Raw genomic sequence first — 18,396 nt, 5'->3', positions numbered from 1 at the left:
ACAGTTTTTCTGTGTCCTGCATAATAAGCGCACATGTTCAAGAGCGAGCGGAAGGAACTGCTTCATGGTTCTTCATACAAGGTGTGTGTTAAAGGTTAAGTGCTTATTTTAGTCCACAGACTCATTAATTAGCAACAGCGAGGGATCATGTCTTATAGGAAATCTAGGTGATTATGAGATTGGTCATTTGTGTTTTTGCATATTACAGATGCTATTGAACTGAAGGTGCTGTGATATTGATCTCTCTTCAAATTAAATCCTTTTAAAGGCATTTTAAGCCTGTAGGTTGTGTTTTATATTGTGTGTTTGTGTTAGGATTCAGAAATATATTTGTTTTCTGTGCATCATTGTAGATCTATGGCCCTGCATGCTGATTGGTCAATTCGCAGTCCCACTTTATATTTGGTGTCTTTAACTACTATATACATTTAAATTAGTCATTTGATTAGTGTTTATATACATGGGTCAGTCGTGGTCTAATGGTTTAATGGAGAGTCAGACTGGTAACCTGTAGGTTGTGGGCTCAATTCTCAATACTGGATGGAATAAAGCTTTTTGTGGGAGACTTTGAGCTTTGTAACTTTGCAGATCTTAAACATGCACAAACCACTACATAACACACTAAAGAAAAAGGAAAACATGAAAACGCATCATATGAACCCTTTCATTTTTTCATTATGTATCTTTTTATTTTTATTTTTTGTATTGTTGTGACTAATACCACTTTAATTCAAATTTGTAACATCATACCATGATATTAACGCCATATTTCCCTGTCCTATAGATATTCCACTCTGAGCTTCTAAAATTAACAGACAACTACAGTACACAGCAATCAAATTAAACTGTCTTGACCTGGTCTGGCTGCTAAATTACAACCAGTGCTTTCATGCAATGACATGTTTAGATCTGGATATTGATAATGGAGAGAAGTCTCTGCTGTGGAGCTCTCAGGGCAATAGAGATCATACACAGCTACTGTGAATTGTTAAATGATGTGGATTGTCCAGCAATGCCCTTGAGCCCTATAATGAACCTCAGTATATTAGTTTTTTTCTTTATTTCAAGGCTGTTTTATCATGCAGTTGAGGTATAAAAAAAATATCAGGTTATAATATGTCAGTTAATAGGATTTATTTGTCCACGTTGTGGAAATGTGGCTTCACCACACAGCGTTAAACCCCTGGTTTCAAAGATAAGGCTTAGTCCCAGACTAAAATGCATGTTTGAGCCGTTTTAAACTAAAGCAATTGCACTGATATATCTTAAAATATGTCAAAGCCATTGTTTTGTCTCAAGATGCACACAAAGTGATGTTTTTTCTAAGTGTATATATACACTCACCTAAAGGATTATTAGGAACACCTGTTCAATTTCTCATTAATACAATTATCTAATCAACCAATCACATGGCAGTTGCTTCAATGCATTTAGGGGTGTGGTCCTGGTCAAGACAATCTCCTGAACTCCAAACTGAATGTCAGAATGGGAAAGAAAGGTGATTTAAGCAATTTTGAGCGTGGCATGGTTGTTGGTGCCAGACGGGCCGGTCTGAGTATTTCACAATCTGCTCAGTTACTGGGATTTTCACGCACAACCATTTCTAGGGTTTACAAAGAATGGTTGAAAAGGGAAAAACATCCAGTATGCGGCAGTCCTGTGGGCGAAAATGCCTTGTTGATGCTAGAGGTCAGAGGAGAATGGGTCGACTGATTCAAGCTGATAGAAGAGCAACTTTGACTGAAATAACCACTCGTTACAACCGAGGTATGCAGCAAAGCATTTGTGAAGCCACAACACGCACAACCTTGAGGCGGATGGGCTACAACAGCAGAAGGTTTATTGTAAAATTATTAGAATGTATCTGCATGAAATAGTTTTATGGAAAAAAAATATACAGTATATAGACAAAATATTAAGGCTCTCACGTGGTTAAGTGTAAAATTCCTTTAACAGACTGGGATGAGTCATTATAACATGAAGGCCTGGTTTCACACACAAGACTTAGTTTAAGCCAGGATTAAGCCTTAGTTCATAGGACATTTAAGTAGCTTTTAAAAAACATTACAGATACAAAACAATGGCAGTGGCATACAGCAGTGGTTCCCAAACCTATCCTGAAGGCACTCCAACACTGCACGTTTTCTTTGTCTCCCTAATCAAACACACCTGATTCAACTCATCAGCTCATTATCACATGGGTTAATGAGCTGATGAGTTGAATCAGGTGTGTTTGATTAGGGAGACAAAGAAAACGTGCAGTGTTGGGGTGCCTTCAGGACAGGTTTGGGAACCACTGGCATACAGTATGTTAAGCTATCAGTGCAAGTTGCTTTCAGTTAAAACAGCTCAAATATGCCTTGACTGTGAAATCGGACATTACAACACGTTTCAGCTTAACACAGCCTTCTTCAGGCATTTTCTTTTTTTATAGTGCAAAGCTAAATATTTTGTTGTGTGAGGCATTTTGATGAGAGTAAAAAATCTTGCATCACATTTCCACAATATTTAGAGTTTTTTTGAGAAAACTTTTGTTTTTAGAGTGTGTATTAGAGGCCTATTTTATGAATAATTGTTCACAGACTGATTAGGCAGTACGCATATGAGACCATCCATCAAACCAGAAGCAGCACAGCAGATAATGTCCATATAATTGCAGTGAATTATCCTCCATTACAGCTTTCCACTGAACAGCAGGAATCAGAGCAACTGAACCTTTTGGCATCTGTTTTTTTTTTTAGCAAGCTTGTCAAAAATGTTCTCTATCTTCCCAGCATCTGTCACTTCGGCAGCTTCTGAAACTGATTTTCTTCTGGCAATCCAGCGAGACATATGAGGTGAGTAATGGCTTGCCACTGTCAGCACTGCCAAATGCTTCAAACTGATTTACAAACGCAAGGGATGTGTGTTAAGACTGCGAATTAAGTCATTAGCATTCATGAACGCTGGTGGCCGTTTTGATGGTGAGCCACTGAAATATTACAGATGTGTGTGTTTTAGCTACATTCACGAATCGATTGAATAAATTATTTAAATAATAATCCAAAATCTCATAGGCTTACTCTCTGAGGTACTTTTGAACGCGTAATTACTTTGTGACCGTTAAAAAAATAGGTTCTGTATGAATGTGTGTTGTATGACTGTAATCCAGGCGAACTACATTCATCATATTGTCATTGTCATGTGACCTAAAAGCATCAGTTGCGTCGCTTCACTGCTATTCATAAATCCTCTCATGTGGCTTCACAGGATAGGGAAATGTCTATTGGATGCACGCTTCAGAGTAAATACAGCAAGCAATTTTGTTTTTAAAAAGATGTCTAATAGCCGCCCAAATACAGCCCAGACATCTAGGCTAAAACAAGGCAAAATTTGGGCTGTCAGTGAAAATTTTATAGACGTGTAAACCATAGCCCAAGAATAGACTAGTCATCAATTAGATAAAGAAATGAAATGAGTGAAGAAATGAACAAACACCTTTGCTTACATGATGGAATATCATCTTGCAAGTTATTTTGGCAAAAATGACATGTTTATACATGACATGTTCACCATCTATAGTAGACGGTGAAATGACGGCTATTGCTTGCTTTGTAGTAGGCTACATTTTGGCTACTGTTTTATGAATACTGTGAATTCGGACATACTATCATGTTCGCTTACTATTTTCGCCTACTATATAGTAGGGAAGTATGTGATTTCGGATGCAGCCAGTTACATTTGTTCTTGAATGAATGAGGCAGTTGAGGGAATCAGTGTATTTGAGCAAATTGGTTGAGTGAATCATTCAATGGTTCACTGATAAAGACACTTCTTTCGGTCCTGAATGAATCTGTGTTTTGAACAAATCTGTAAAATAAATGACTGCAGTGACTCATAAAGACGTCTTTTTTCACTGCCACCTACTGGTGTGACTTGAAAAAAAAGGCCATGGTGCAAAGGACCCTAGGTTGATTTTACTCTGAACCATCACTTTAATACCAGGTGTAAACAGGGCCAAAGTTACTAAATCAAGAAATCTTTCTTTATACTTCAAAATACAACTTTACTTATTCCCAATTTCTCAAAATTATTTGAGAAGGTTACGTTTTTTTACATTAAATTTTTTACATTATAATACAGGTTAATTTTTTTTTTCATACTTTACATTTTTATTCAAAATTACACAATGACATATAAAGAGGCCCGTCAAACAGAATTATGATTATAATGGCACTGATTATTAAGATATTTACACTACATTAGCTGTGCTGCATTTTGGTTTGACTGAATCAAACTAAAGCCCATGTATTTGCTATGCTGCTTTATTCCCGAAGTCCATGAAAGATGTAGGTTAATCTTCCAGCACAGAGTGTTCAGCAATTTCATCCAGAGGTCCTGTTAACAGGCAAACAAATTTAAGATTTACCACAGAATCCTAAAAATAAATCAACTGCCAGCTCTGTTTTAAAGCAATGCACAAAAGACCACTCTTTTAAAATTCATATAGGAATTATCTCAGTCTAGTAGAGGTGCTGGGTAAGATTTGTATGCACTTCATTTAGCGGAGAATATCTCAACTGGTTTAGACTAATATGACCCCATTGAACAACGTGGGATATGTGCCAAAATCTCGACCCGGGATGAAAGTCCTGAAAATGACCACAATAGGTGAAACTATTATCACACTACAGGTGAATGGGACTTTTTCTTCCCTTTATCGATATTTCTACCAGATTAATCTTCATATTAAGAGAAATACTTTTTGTATTACACTTTGTCTAAAAAAACAAAATAAAATATGCAAATTAGGCAATATCTCATTAAATATGCGTAAACCCACAATGGTGATCACAATGTTCACAATGACCATGATTATAAGGTCATAGAAGAGTGTAAGCATTCTGATTTGATATAAAGAAAATGGCTAAACAGTCAAACTATTACATACAACTAGCAACATACAGGAATTGCCAGTTATTTTTTAACCTCAACTTTAAAAGCTTAACTTTTCTACCTGTTCTAAATATTGCTGTCATCACCTCCAACTTTTTTTTTCAACAAAAGTTTACTTGGCAGCCATTGTGACCACCTGTGGTCATAGCAGAGCACATGGCTGTCAAGCAAGATGACTTGTGAGATCAAGAAAAGTAAGGAAATCTCTAGTTATTTGTGTTGGCGTGTACACTTATTACGTGTCATTATCATCTCCATTCCCTCGGCTCAACTGCACACACAAGGAAGCTGATGACAGGATGATGTTCCATGTGCAGGACATTTTAAGTCACTGTACAGGATCTACATCACTGACACTGTCATCAGGTAACACAGATGTCTTTGTGTGCCTATTGTACCACATAACTGTCAATTGGAGAAATCTTGGCCTCCAAGAGCTCTGGCTCATCCGCAACTCAGGAGTGAAAAGATCAATATTACCACTTCATGATATCTGCATAGCGCTGGAAGACGAGTCTCCCAGCACGACATGCGCTGACTGGGTGGGATACAACCAGCAACATATATAAACCAAACTTGCAGCTCTGAACACTATCCGCAAACCAGACAACTCTTCTCTGATTCTCAATTTCAACTGTCCACAGCTAGAAGAGAGTGCAAAACAAATGGCGGAAACATTCTTGGTCAAATGTCTCAAACTATCAACGGACATGGAGACATTTGACGACCTGTGCATTGCTGCGTTCGATAGTAATGCCCTTAAGATGGACTTTGAGAGGACTGCTTACACCTCAACTAATGCAAGAAAACATATTATCAACAGCAGCTTTGGGTCCAAGCACCATTTACAGACGCCACCTCGAGCTTAAATGCAGATGCTTATGGTTTTGTAAGAAAGGGCAGTTTATTAGTCCCTGAGATTGTGATCTCAAAACCTGAAGGTTTGCCAGAGCCCTGCTCGTGTGGCAAGTGTGCACACAAGAATGGGTGTCCCTGTCGGGTAGCTGATATCCGTTGTTGCAAGTAATGCAAATGGAAGGGAGGCAATAGTTGTAAAAATCCTATCACTGAGCGAGCCCTCATCATCATCCCCATTCCTGGACTCTGTTGTGAAAGTTTTACCTTGCAACACAGGGAATAAACCTGTTGTTTTGTATTTCTCACTTTAAGTTAATGTTACAATGATAATAGCAAGGTTGGATATAAAATGTCTGTATATTGATCAAATGCTTGTTTTCTTTCTTTTAAAAAAGTCCCTTGTTTGAATACAATTGTATTTATAATTTTCTATTCAATACAGCACAAAACAGGACATCCCTCCCGCACACACACGACATCCACACTGAACATCTACAGAAACACAATTAAAAATATCAAACGAGAATTCTTACACTTACACTACATGTTCATTGTGATCACCTCAGAAACTCTGTAGCTTCAAGAGTTTATATGTACGCATATTTAATGAGATATTTCCTAATTTGCATATTTTATTTTATTTTTAAGACAAAGTGTAATACAAAAAGTATTTCTCTTAATATGAAGATTAATCTGGTAGAAATTTATGAGGATATCTATAAAGGGAAGAAAAAGTCCCATTCACCTGTAGTGTGATAATAGTTTCACCTATTGTGGTCATTTTCAGGACTTTCGTCCCGGGTCGAGATTTTGGCACATATCCCACGTTGTTCAATGGGGTCATATTAGTCTAAACCAGTTGAGATATTCTCCGCTAAATGAAGTGCATACAAATCTTACCCAGGACCTATAGACTAATCTGAATATTTAGATTTAAATGCATATAATAATGTAAAATTAAAAATATAAATTTGAATTTGAATTTATTTATTTAAATGGGACAGTGCATATTCATGAACGTACAATCAAAGTTGAATACGCCGGATTTAGCACAATGCTAATTTCCATTCGTAGTCCCAAACATAGACAAATACAAACCAAAAAAACAAACAAACAACATACATATCAATAAATATACATATAGAGCTAAAAAACATTCAAAGTTCCTATACCTTATAGAGTACTTATTGTAATATTTATTTAAAGTGCATAAATGCCTGTGCATAGACACCCCAAAGTGCTTATTATAAATATATAAATAAAACTACCCATCAAATTTTATCTTCATACTTAATGATTACATTTTTGATTGTTATTCAACCATCTTTTAAGATGTTTCTTAAATGAAACAAAATTGGGGCTATCTCTAATTTCCGTTGGCATAGTGTTCCAATTTGTGCAGCCTTTAATAGAGAGGACATTTTGTGCAAACGGAGATTTTCTAAACGGTACTTCACAATCCCCCCCCCCCCCCCCCCCCCCCCCCCCCCCCCCCGGTAAATAGGTTCCAGTGTATTGGGGTTAGTTTTTTTATAATAATAATGATAATTCATTCCATTTATATAGCGTGTTTTTTACATGGAAGGGGGGAATCTCCTCAACCACCACCATATATGTAACTGTTCAGTCACAGCTGTACGATCTGAAACTGATTTACACAAACAGATGCAAGAGGGAAGAACTGTATTTTCAGTTGACAGACATGATTAATAAAGTGACCTGAGTTTGTGCATCTCACATTTGAGCATGTGGAGAGATGAGAAGACTTAACCAAGACTGACAGTTTAGAATGATGTCAGATGAGGGGTCACGATCATGCATATAGCAGTGAAATTATTCTCCAAAGTGAAGAGAATTCAGTTTCATTGCATTATTATTCTGTGTGCATGAAGCTTTATGGCTTTCATCAAGCGAGACGCATGTTACAGAAACCCCATCATCGCGTTCCCATTCTTGCCACTGACCTGTTTACAAGCCGGGCTAACGTAAATGCAGAATCACTTAACATAATAATAATTCTGTGGCTAAACCTAATTTGATTGTGGGCAAAGGTCCCACACACTGGAAATAGATTTTTTCAAAGGGATAATAGTTTACTCAAACTGAAAATCTTCATGTCGTTTCAATCCTGCATGAGTTACTTGTTCTGTGAAACAAAAAGGAGATATTTTGGATAAATATTTTACAAATAATTTTTAGATTTACACTCTCTGTGCTTGCTGGGAACTGGAAATGAATGGCTAGTTTCAGTAATGCTGCATTAAAGTACCCATGAAAGTTTTTTGGCTTTTAGTATGAACATGTTCTTACTGTTATCTGTGCTCCAAAACAATGAAAAATTCACATTTAGAAGATATAAGCATTCAAAACTTACAGTCTCTCACTTCCGCCAATATGTAGGCTGATTTTGAAGACATCACTCTTCAGTTTCTCATTAGATTTTCTATCCAATCAAATGCTCTCTAGAATCTGAAGCCCCGCCCCCTACATTATAAATAGGTAATGAAAGGTCACTTGTTCACACATTCACTATTTTCTACATGATGAATGGCGCATAGTGCACTATATAGGGAATAGGGAACGATTTAGACAGCGTAAATATGCTTTCCATTGGGCCGAATGAAGTCTGGTTTCACATTAGTGTAGTGCGAACCCCCGCCTCGCTCATCATACCATGCATCTTGAATATCAATGCAGAATTGAGAATTGTTTCAAATGAACAAATAATGTTTAATTTTCATTTTAAAAATTAATGACTGAGACTAACAACTGGATTTAGATGTTAAATCATAAAGCACATTAAGACATAAAGCACATTTTTAGACGATCCTACCTGACAAATTTTGCACCTCCTTATAACAAACTCCAATTTTCCTCAATTTCATTGACTTTATCATTTGAACAAAAAGGGAATAATCAACCAAAAATGGATATGCTTGAAACGTTTTTATTCACAATGACCCATTTTACAAGTCAGTAAAGTGAACTATTACAATTGACTCATGTTATCAGAAGATGAATCTGAAGTGTAAACACCTTTAAAAGTTTTTTTTTTCTCTCAAAAATGACACATTGCTTAGAAACTCCATCAGAAAGACGGCGTTGTTGTTTAGATGATGTGAATATTATTCACACTGCATTCAGCAGGATTTGTGTTATCCAATGAAAACGTTTAGAGATGGACTGAACTATTCAAAGTGCTTAAGGACCGTTTAGAAAACAGTTTCTCTCCTCGTGACTTTTTCCTGTAAAGGTCCAAAAGTTCAGTCAATATTTTTCTGTCCTTTCCCTCAATAGGAGAGAATAATAGTTGTCCTGAAGATCAGCTTTTTGAAACGAAAAAAAGCTTTTGCGTTCCCATTTGCTGGACACTTGCTTTTTGCTTTTACATCACTATCTGCTTTAATTCACCCAAATGAAAATAAATAAAAAGAAGATAGATAGATAGATAGATAGATAGATAGATAGATAGATAGATAGATAGATAGATAGATAGATAGATAGATAGATAGATAGATAGATAGATAGATAGATAGATAGATAGATAGATAGATAGATAGATAGATAGATAGATAGATAGATAGATAGATAGATACATGGTTATATCTGAAAATGCGATTCTATTTCAAATCAGCAATGTCTGATAAATCCATATTGCAGAGGTGTACGATGATGCATTTAAAAGTTCAAACAAGTCTTAAGTCACATCCCGATCTCCATCTGCACCACAGCAACTCCAGGCGGAGCCTCCGCGACCTTCTTCCTCCTGGACACCAGTTTGGCCAGGTTTCGGATGGACGGAGTGGCTCGAAACAGCAGTTGTTTTAGGCCGGAGCGGTACTCCTGTCGGATCAGACAGTACAGCACCGGGTTCAGGCAGCTGTTGGTGTGCGCCAGGCACACGGTGATGGGGAACGCGTAAGCCTGTGCGTTATAAAACGCGTTACTGAACGGAACCAGGTCGAATTTGATGAGCACTCCCCAAACGGTCAGCGCCTGGTTGGGAAGCCAGCACAGAAAGAACGATAGAACCACAATGGTGACGGATTTGGTGACTTTGGAGCGGCGCTTGTGCAGCCCTCTCTCGCTGTCCGAGCCGGGAATGCCGCTGACGCGCCGCCGCAGAACGAAGCGCAACAGGAGGAGGTAACAAACGCAGATGATGACCAGCGGAATCACGAAGCCCAAAAGGACCTTCTGGGTCTGATAGAGACCGAGCAGCAGCTGCGGGTCCCAGCTACCGGAGTCCGAGAAGCGGACGAGGCACAGCTCGTCGTCGGACACCTGCGCCGTGGTCGAGTACACCGCGTGAGGGATGGTGACCACCACAGACACCAGCCAGATCCCCAAGCTGGCCCACTTGACCTCGGCCCAAGCCGTTCTGGGACTTTGCATCCGTAGGGAGGAGGACAGAGAGCAGTAGCGAGCCACGCTCATGGCCGTCAAGAAGAACACGCTCGCGTACATGTTCATGGTGGTCACCGAGCTGATGATCTTGCACATCACCTTTCCAAACGGCCACCTGAAGTCCAAAAGTGTGTCCACGGCCCAGAACGGAAGGGTCAGGACGAACTGCAGGTCTGTCACGGCTAAACTCATGACGAAGCAGTTGATGGACGACTGCTTGAGTCTGTGGCGCGACTGGAGCAGGTAAAGTGCCAACAGGTTCCCGACGAGCCCGAGCGCGCACACGATCAGGTAGACGAGCGCGATCACAACGCGCATGGCCATGCTCGAGCTGTCGCCGTAGAGCTCGGGCGCGGACTCTTTGGAGAGGAGCTGGAGCCAGCATCGGAGCGACAGGTTCTGGTGAGTCCGGTTCGACAGCGCATCTCCCTCGTCCAGTGCCGGACCGCACGACGCTAAACCCGGTGCCAACGCGCTGCTGTTCCCCTGCATGGCACGGCTTTACGCACCCATACGATTTCTATAACATTCCATGTGCTGCACAAATGTTTCCCTAAAAGACATCCTACAGGTGCAGCATGCGATCCTAATATTCCCAGATTCAGAGACTGCTGTGAATCTGTGCTGCTCCTCTCTCACTTCTGACTCTCCGCACCTGAATGAGCTCGTGGAGCATCACTGCGCTTTTATAGTGGAGACTGCCACTGTCACATGGAGAGGTTGGCACTTATAGCGTTAAAAAGGAAAACATAAATATAGTTTTTTAAATTATTATTATTATTATTATTTAACTTATTATAAAAGCATGCTAAATCAATAAATGTATGAAATTACAAGACTGAAATTCCACAAATAGCTGTTGGAAATTACAGTAGTTGGCATAAAACATGTCTATGATTATTTTTTACATTATGATTATAAATGTATAATTTAGATTCTCTAATGCCATTTATTTTTGCATTATGTTAATGACAACTGATGGGGAAATGTTATCTTATTTGTCATTAAAATTTCACAATTAGATTTTAATGATTAATTAAATAGTTTATCTTTAAGCAAGATATAACATCGTTTATTTGTTTGTTTGTTTATTGAGGTTAAAAATGACCCAGACATGTTTTACAATATTCACCCATTTTCTGTTGCAATGCATTTAAAAAAATATATTTTATTGAATTTTTTAATTCTATTGATATTTTTTACTCTTATTTAGTGTTTCATATTTTAAGAAAAACGTCTGAAAACATTATTTTTAAGGCATATTTCTCACACACAAAAAACCCTATTGCATTTGCTTATTGCATATTACAGTTGTATTGCATAAATTATTATTATTATTATTATTATTATTGTCATTAATTGTGCACAGATTTTTTTTTTTTTTTTTTTCATGGTCAGTGGAAATGGCCAATAGATTGTTTTAGCAAAGACTTTAGAGAGTGTGCATACTCAAACGTTCTGTAAAAATAACCTCACCCTGAGAAATATTCACTGTAATAAAAAGTGGGACAGACACACACTCACATACAAAATGAACCCGGAGCCATTAACATCGTCCTAAAGTAGAATCGTGGGCTTGATGAAGAATGAATTTTTGTGGTTGAAACAAAAACCTTTTTCTGACTGAAGCAATGTACAGTAACTGGAACACATTTCTCATAGTTTCTCAGTCTTGGCAGTTACAGAGATTGTCTCTGTGTATACACTTTTAATTATATAATCTAAGAATGCATTTTCTTTTATAGGTCAAACAAGGTGACTTTTCTGAATGGATGTGTTCCTTTTTCCTTGTACATGCATATTACATTCAGCACATTTAAGAAGATTCTTAATAGCAAATCCTTATGAAACAAAGACTGATATTTAGGTCATTACTTGCTGAAACGATTGAAAAGACAACGTCATCATGCTTTTCCATACAAGTATGGTTAAGGGCTAAACAAAAAATTGTGGTGCAACTATTTATTTATTCATTTTGATATATGATCATGCTTTTTTACCTCTCAAACAATGTCTCTTGGAGGATGTTTCATGAAGGGTCTAACAGAATGAAGTTAAATTGATGACAGGAAAAAAATAACTATAAATTGATGACCATTTAATCTGTATTCTGTAACAACAAGATTATTAGAGAATAGAAAATAGGAAATGCTGAAAATATTTATTTTGAATCAGAAATCATTTGATCAAAAACATCAGCTCTGATAAAAAATAACTTTAAATTATTTCTTTAATTATTATTTTCTAAATAATAACTTTAAATTATTTCTTAATCTTTAAATAACATTAAGTTTATAAACTTTACTTCCTTGATGACATTTTGCCTGTAAAAATGGGTTAGTATTCAGATTTCATATCCCATCAGAAGTGTTACTGCAATGCAAAGGGAATGCAGTTAGAGAGAGAGAGAGAGAGAGAGAGAGAGAGAGAGAGAGAGAGAGAGAGAGAGAGAGAGAGAGATCAGAGCAGTCAGTGATTCTCCACACACACTCATCCTGTAATCCAGAACGAAGCGAACTACTCGCCCCTGGGCTCTGTGAGACACTGATTGATCATGTTCGAGGAGGAGGGTCAATAGACTTTTTCTCAAAGCAGCTGATGCACTAATTGAGTTCATTTCAGGACAACTGGCTTTGACTGCGCAGATTCTGAGATATTCCGTTGGGGATTGTTTAAGTGTCTCTTCTTGAACGTTGTGTGTGCATATAATGAATTAACAATCAATCTTAATTCTTAAATCATTCTAATGGGACCAAACAAGTTTCCTCAAAGTATCAAATAAGAACTGGATAATTAATAATTTTCACACTAATCAATTATAACTTTTAATCCCAAAAATATGATAATTGAAAGAAAAAAAATGGTTTGTTATTAAAGCTACACTGTGGGATTTTTTTAAGTTGATTCTTAGCAAAAAACACTTTGTTCTTTCAAAATGATATGTGCTCATTAATGTGTAATTACTTCTACCAACTAATCAAGTATTCTCGTAAGCGTGAATCTGCCATTTAGAAAACATACGAGCGAGTCGCTCGAATGGCGGCAGCCATGTTGCGCCCCCATCTTGAAAATACATTAGCCAAAGAGGGACATACCTGGAAATTCAAGCTTCGCCTTTCGCGTTTAACACTCAGTGGCACCGTGACGAATGCGAGGGGGAGATTACTCTCGACCGCCGGCAGATTTGAAATAATACGGCCACCGTAGGAGTTAAAACGCCCTCGGAATGGGAGGGGCTAGAAAGTAATATTCAGTTGGTAGTCATAAACAATTTCACTGCTAGATGGGAGAAAATCCTACAGTGTAGCTTTAAAGTTATAGCTTTTAGCCCTCTTGAATCATTAACAAGTTACATGCGGACTGCGGAGGAACATTGTTATGGTAATGACGTGAGTTGTGCTTCGTGCGGATGAATCTGATGCTTGAGGCGAGCCGCTGTACATTTTCACTGCGACATCAAAACTCTCCCAATAACGAAAGAGGGATATCTGAAAATACTGATTTCTTATGAGCAGGTAAGTGTCTTATGTGCCGTTGGTTTTATGACTTGTTGAAGTGAACTATTTTAAAATAACATTACAAAAAGTTTGCCAGTGGTTTTCAGGTAATGGTGTATAGGCTAGGCTACTATAACTTGTCAATTTATAGTCAAATAGACTATAGATTGGCATTGTTACCAACAAACATTGTTTTGAGAACAATGCACAGCAAATATGATGCTATCAAACTATGTTGATTCGTGATTTATTATTGATGTCGCTTTCACTTTTCGTTAATGTATACCCAGCAAACACATTTAGGCAAACACATCAGCAAACAGAATGTGACAGTCTACTTTGTAAATATTGTGTATCCTTATTATTATTCAATGGACCAATCAGTAAATTAGCCTAATTATAATCAACACCTGCAAGTGTACACTTTGAAGAGTAAAAATTACAGAAAGTTAGGTTAATTCAACTTTATTAAAACTGCATATGGTAATCAAATTGCACTTCCAAAAGTCATACAATTGTGAAAAAAAGAAAAACAAAACAAAATAAATGAATATACACATTTTTTTTAAAGTATAATAAATAAAACATAAAAAGCAAAGGCAGATTAGAACATTTAATGAACAAAACCGGGTTCTGTACATGGCAGGGGAGCGTATAGTCGAAAGCCCGGAGATAAACGTCGGAATCAGTCCAGGAAACATAAACAAATCCAGAGGAGCAAAGAAACGAATGAGACTAAATAGCAGACAAATCAAATGAAAAACTAAACAGTGCGAGCAAGGCAACATTATAGTGACATATAGTAGTATGATATAGTAGTATGATAGTAGTATGATAGTACTATACTATATCATAGTATGATATAGTAAAATTAAGTTGTAGGTTGTGTTTGAATAATTACGTATTTTATTTAGCTGAGGTAAATTAAACGCAATACTCATATCCTTCGAAAGAAGAATGAGACAACACAATATGAACCCTATGGGCGGTTGAAATTGAAAAGACTGATTTTCGCGCTTCAGGGCAGTGACGAATGTTCACTTGTTGTCCAGACACCCTAGGCACAACCTTAAGCAATGGCCCTGAACGGTGGTTTAATGTCAACATTGTGACAACGTTGTAACAACCTTCACCACACAACGTAGTTATAGCAACCTTTTGGCCATGTTGTTAAAACGTTGTTCGGAGGTTGGGTACGTTGTGCCAACGTTCTGTGTTTGGTGGGTATATCACTTTAAAAAATGATCGTGATTTTAACAGTAAAAGACTGTAAAAATGCTACAGTGAAAAACTGTTAATTGGTAAACAGAAAGTTTCCTTATATACGGTTGGTAAATAAATGTGATAGATCTAATGGTACATTTAATGTAATTTTACTGTAAAATACCGTTAAACTTACAGTTTTTGGAAGTGAACATGAACAAGTCATTGTATAATTTACAGTGAAAAAACGTAAATTGACATTCCCACAATTCCCTGCGTGACACTTCACATTTGATGTATTTTTGTTGAAATAACTGTTTCGTCATAGTTTTCTTAGTATTTTTCTAATCAGTTATGTACATTAGGGTTTTATGTTACATTTAATGTTGTTAAATTAATGTTTATTGTATTTTTAAAATTTCATGTGTGTTACCATGATGGTGTTTTTATGTTTGTGTGAATGACACTGAGCAGCTTCTATATATACAGGTGCTGGTCATATAATTAGAATATCATCAAAAAGTTGATTTATTTCAGTAATTCCATTAAAAAAGTGAAACTTGTATATTATATAGACTCATTACATGCAAAGTGAGATATCTCAAGCCTTTATTTGTTATAATTTTGATGATTATAGCTTACAGCTTGTGAAAACCACAAAATTAAAATCTCAGAAAATTAGAATATTACATGAAATCACACAGTAATTACACAGTGATACCATGGTCATTGAACCAGGTTTTGGTTCTTTTGGCAGTGTGGGCAGGTGCAAATCCTGCTGGAAAATGAAGGAAGCATCTCCATAAAGCTTGTCTGCTGAAGGAAGCATGAAGTGCTCTGGAAATGTCCTGGTAGACGGCTGCGTTGAGTGGACAGCACAGTGGACCAACACCAGCCGATGACATGGCTCCCCAAACCAACACAGACTGTGGAAACTTCACACTGGACTTCAAGCATCTTGGATTGTGTGCCTCTCCATTCTTCCTCCAGACTCTGGGACCTTGGTTTCCAAATGAGATGCAAAATTTGCTCTCATCAGAAAAGAGGACTTTGGTCCACTGTGCTTTATTAAATCCAGAGTCAATGCAGCCGTCTACCAGGACATTTTCAGAGCACTTCATGCTTCCTTCATTTTCCAGCAGGATTTGCACCGGCCCACACTGCCAAAAGAACCAAAACCTGGTTCAATGACCATGGTATCACTGTGTAATTACTGTGTGATTTCATGTAATATTCAAATTTTCTGAGATTTTGATTTTGTGGTTTTCATAAGCTGTAAGCCATAATCATCAAAATTATAACAAATAAAGGCTTGAGATATCTCACTTTGCATGTAATGAGTCTATATAATATACAAGTTTCACTTTTTTAACAGAATTACTGAAATAAATCAACTTTTTGATGATATTCTAATTATATGACCAGCACCTGTATAAGAATTAATTCTTTTGTGGAAGAACTGCTTTGATTGATCATGTAAGACTCATTATTGCTGTGATTGATCATGTGACTCTCATTACTGCTGTGATTGTTGGTTGTCAGTGTATTACAATGGTATAAAGCAGGTACTAATAGGTCAGTAAATTAACATTATATCAGATAATGAAATATGGTTTATTACTGTAAATTTTAAGATAAGTCTGTAAAACCTAAAATGTTGCTACCATATTTTTTACGGTAAATTTCTGGTAACCACAGCTGCCAGTTTTTTACCATAAATTTAACGGATTTTTTTTAGTAGTAGCCTGACCTTTTTTTGATTATTTAAGGATATGCCGTAAACACGCACAGACGAAATAAGTGTGAGGATTCCACAGAAATGATTATAGGCTTACTATTTTTTTATTGAAAACAATATCTGAATACAACAAAATGGCATAAACCAGTCAATATACAGAAAAAAAAAACTGTCATGGAAGGCTCAACACGCACAAAAAAAAAAAAAATGAAATAAACATAATACATAAAAATAAATAATTATAAAAAAAAAGTTAAAAAAATTATAGGTTGGGTAAGGCAGAAACATAGTTTGGAAGATGTTTTATGATGTAGGTTACTCGTTTATTGTTTACATTTTGTTCTTTTTAAATTAAAATGTATAATTGCTACCTTTATACCTGATTGAAATGCCTTGTGACTGGGAGCTTTAATTAAGAGAGACTGGTTCTTGGTGTCTATATGAAAGGAGATTAATTCTGCAGATGAATTACATCCACTGATGTAAAGATATTAAACAACTTCTAAAGATGGATATCTTTGTGTGTATAAAGCTTATTTTTAAGGCTCAGATAATGCTGGATACAAATAAATTGAGCCTACGAATGTAAAATGAACGAATTAATTATACCACTGTCAATCAGAGCATTTTCAAATCTCAAAGAAACTTCCCATGAATCACCCACACATAGCAACACATGAGGTCATTTATATGCAACTGGACACCAATAAGTCTAAATAGTTTCTAAAAATACAAAGCAGAAGGAAATAAATACATTCAATTTAATGTGGACTAGTATAGGCCTACGAATTATTGTAAATCCTTGAAAGCTCCCAAATTTATCTTGGAAAATATAATGCCACATTCTCATAATACTGTGGTTCCCAATTGATCAGTAATATTCTAAAGACTCACTGCTTCTCACTGCAGTATAAAAAAAAACACAATAAAAACAGAGGAGAGGAGAACTGCTTATTCTGCCCAAGGTTGCACTGTATTTCCGGTGGCTCCACACAAGCAGCTTTGATGCAAAAGGACTGGCCTTGTGTGAAAAGGGTTATTGTTATTCCTCACTGCCTTTCCTTCACCTCTAAAGCACGCCACACGAGTAGCGCATTCGGCTCAGCACCTGAAACACTTGTGCATGACTAGGCCAAAGTTGCTGTTAACACTCGTGGCCTTGACCTCTTCAGATGCTCCGGTCTCGAGATGAGTAATACTCCACGGGTCCAATTATACACATATTGTGATTGTCAGGCAAGCAACAGCTTCCTGGAGGGTCACAGAGGTGGAAACCATCACTGCTTTATTATTCTGCAGTAATTTTAGGTTTCGCAGCTGCTGCCTATTGGAATACTAAATGGATTGTGTATCTAGTTTATGGAGCAACAAAAAGTAAACGTGTCGTTTAGCATTCAGGAGCCGCGTTTAACCGCGAGTCAGAGCACTCGAGGGAGTTCTGTGCACCGAATGAGTTAGGCCACATTTACATTACATGCTTCAAGGGACTCAATTCCGATTTTGTTTCTTCCATGTGGCACAGATCGCATATGACCCACACACCTGTTAGCAGGAGAAAGTATATATGTATATATATATATATATATATATATATATATATATATATATATATATATATATATATATTTATTACATGGCTTGGTTGAATTCCAATGTAGAATGCGGTGTGTTATTTCTTGATAACAGACCGCTGCTAAGTATAACACACCATTGCCATGAAAAACAGAGCGTTGCTATGGACGCAGGATTCTAACCATA

The 18,396-nt window shown here is 37.0% G+C and overlaps 1 protein-coding gene and 1 long non-coding RNA gene across 2 annotated transcripts in view; one reads left to right on the top strand and one right to left on the bottom strand.

The window, feature by feature from the left end:
* Positions 1-18,396, top strand: part of LOC307161906 — a 642,191-nt gene that overhangs the window by 532,476 nt on the left and 91,319 nt on the right. The gene's annotated exons all lie outside the window — the stretch shown is intronic.
* Positions 8,733-10,939, bottom strand: rxfp3.2a (relaxin family peptide receptor 3.2a). The gene has a single exon (XM_079877443.1). It carries the CDS (start codon positions 10,690-10,692, stop codon positions 9,496-9,498), a length of 1,197 nt encoding a protein of 398 aa, XP_079733569.1. The 5' UTR covers positions 10,693-10,939; the 3' UTR covers positions 8,733-9,495.

This window comes from Squalius cephalus (genome assembly GCF_949319135.1).
Source record: "Squalius cephalus genome assembly, chromosome: 7".
In the NCBI taxonomy this organism is placed as follows: Eukaryota; Metazoa; Chordata; class Actinopteri; order Cypriniformes; family Leuciscidae; genus Squalius; species Squalius cephalus.
This window is presented reverse-complemented; position numbering and strand designations above follow the sequence as displayed.

Excerpts from the sequence above, each read along its gene's own strand:
- rxfp3.2a (XM_079877443.1), bottom strand. The coding sequence starts at position 10,692 with ATGCAGGGGAACAGCAGCGCGTTGGCACCGGGTTTAGCGTCGTGCGGT.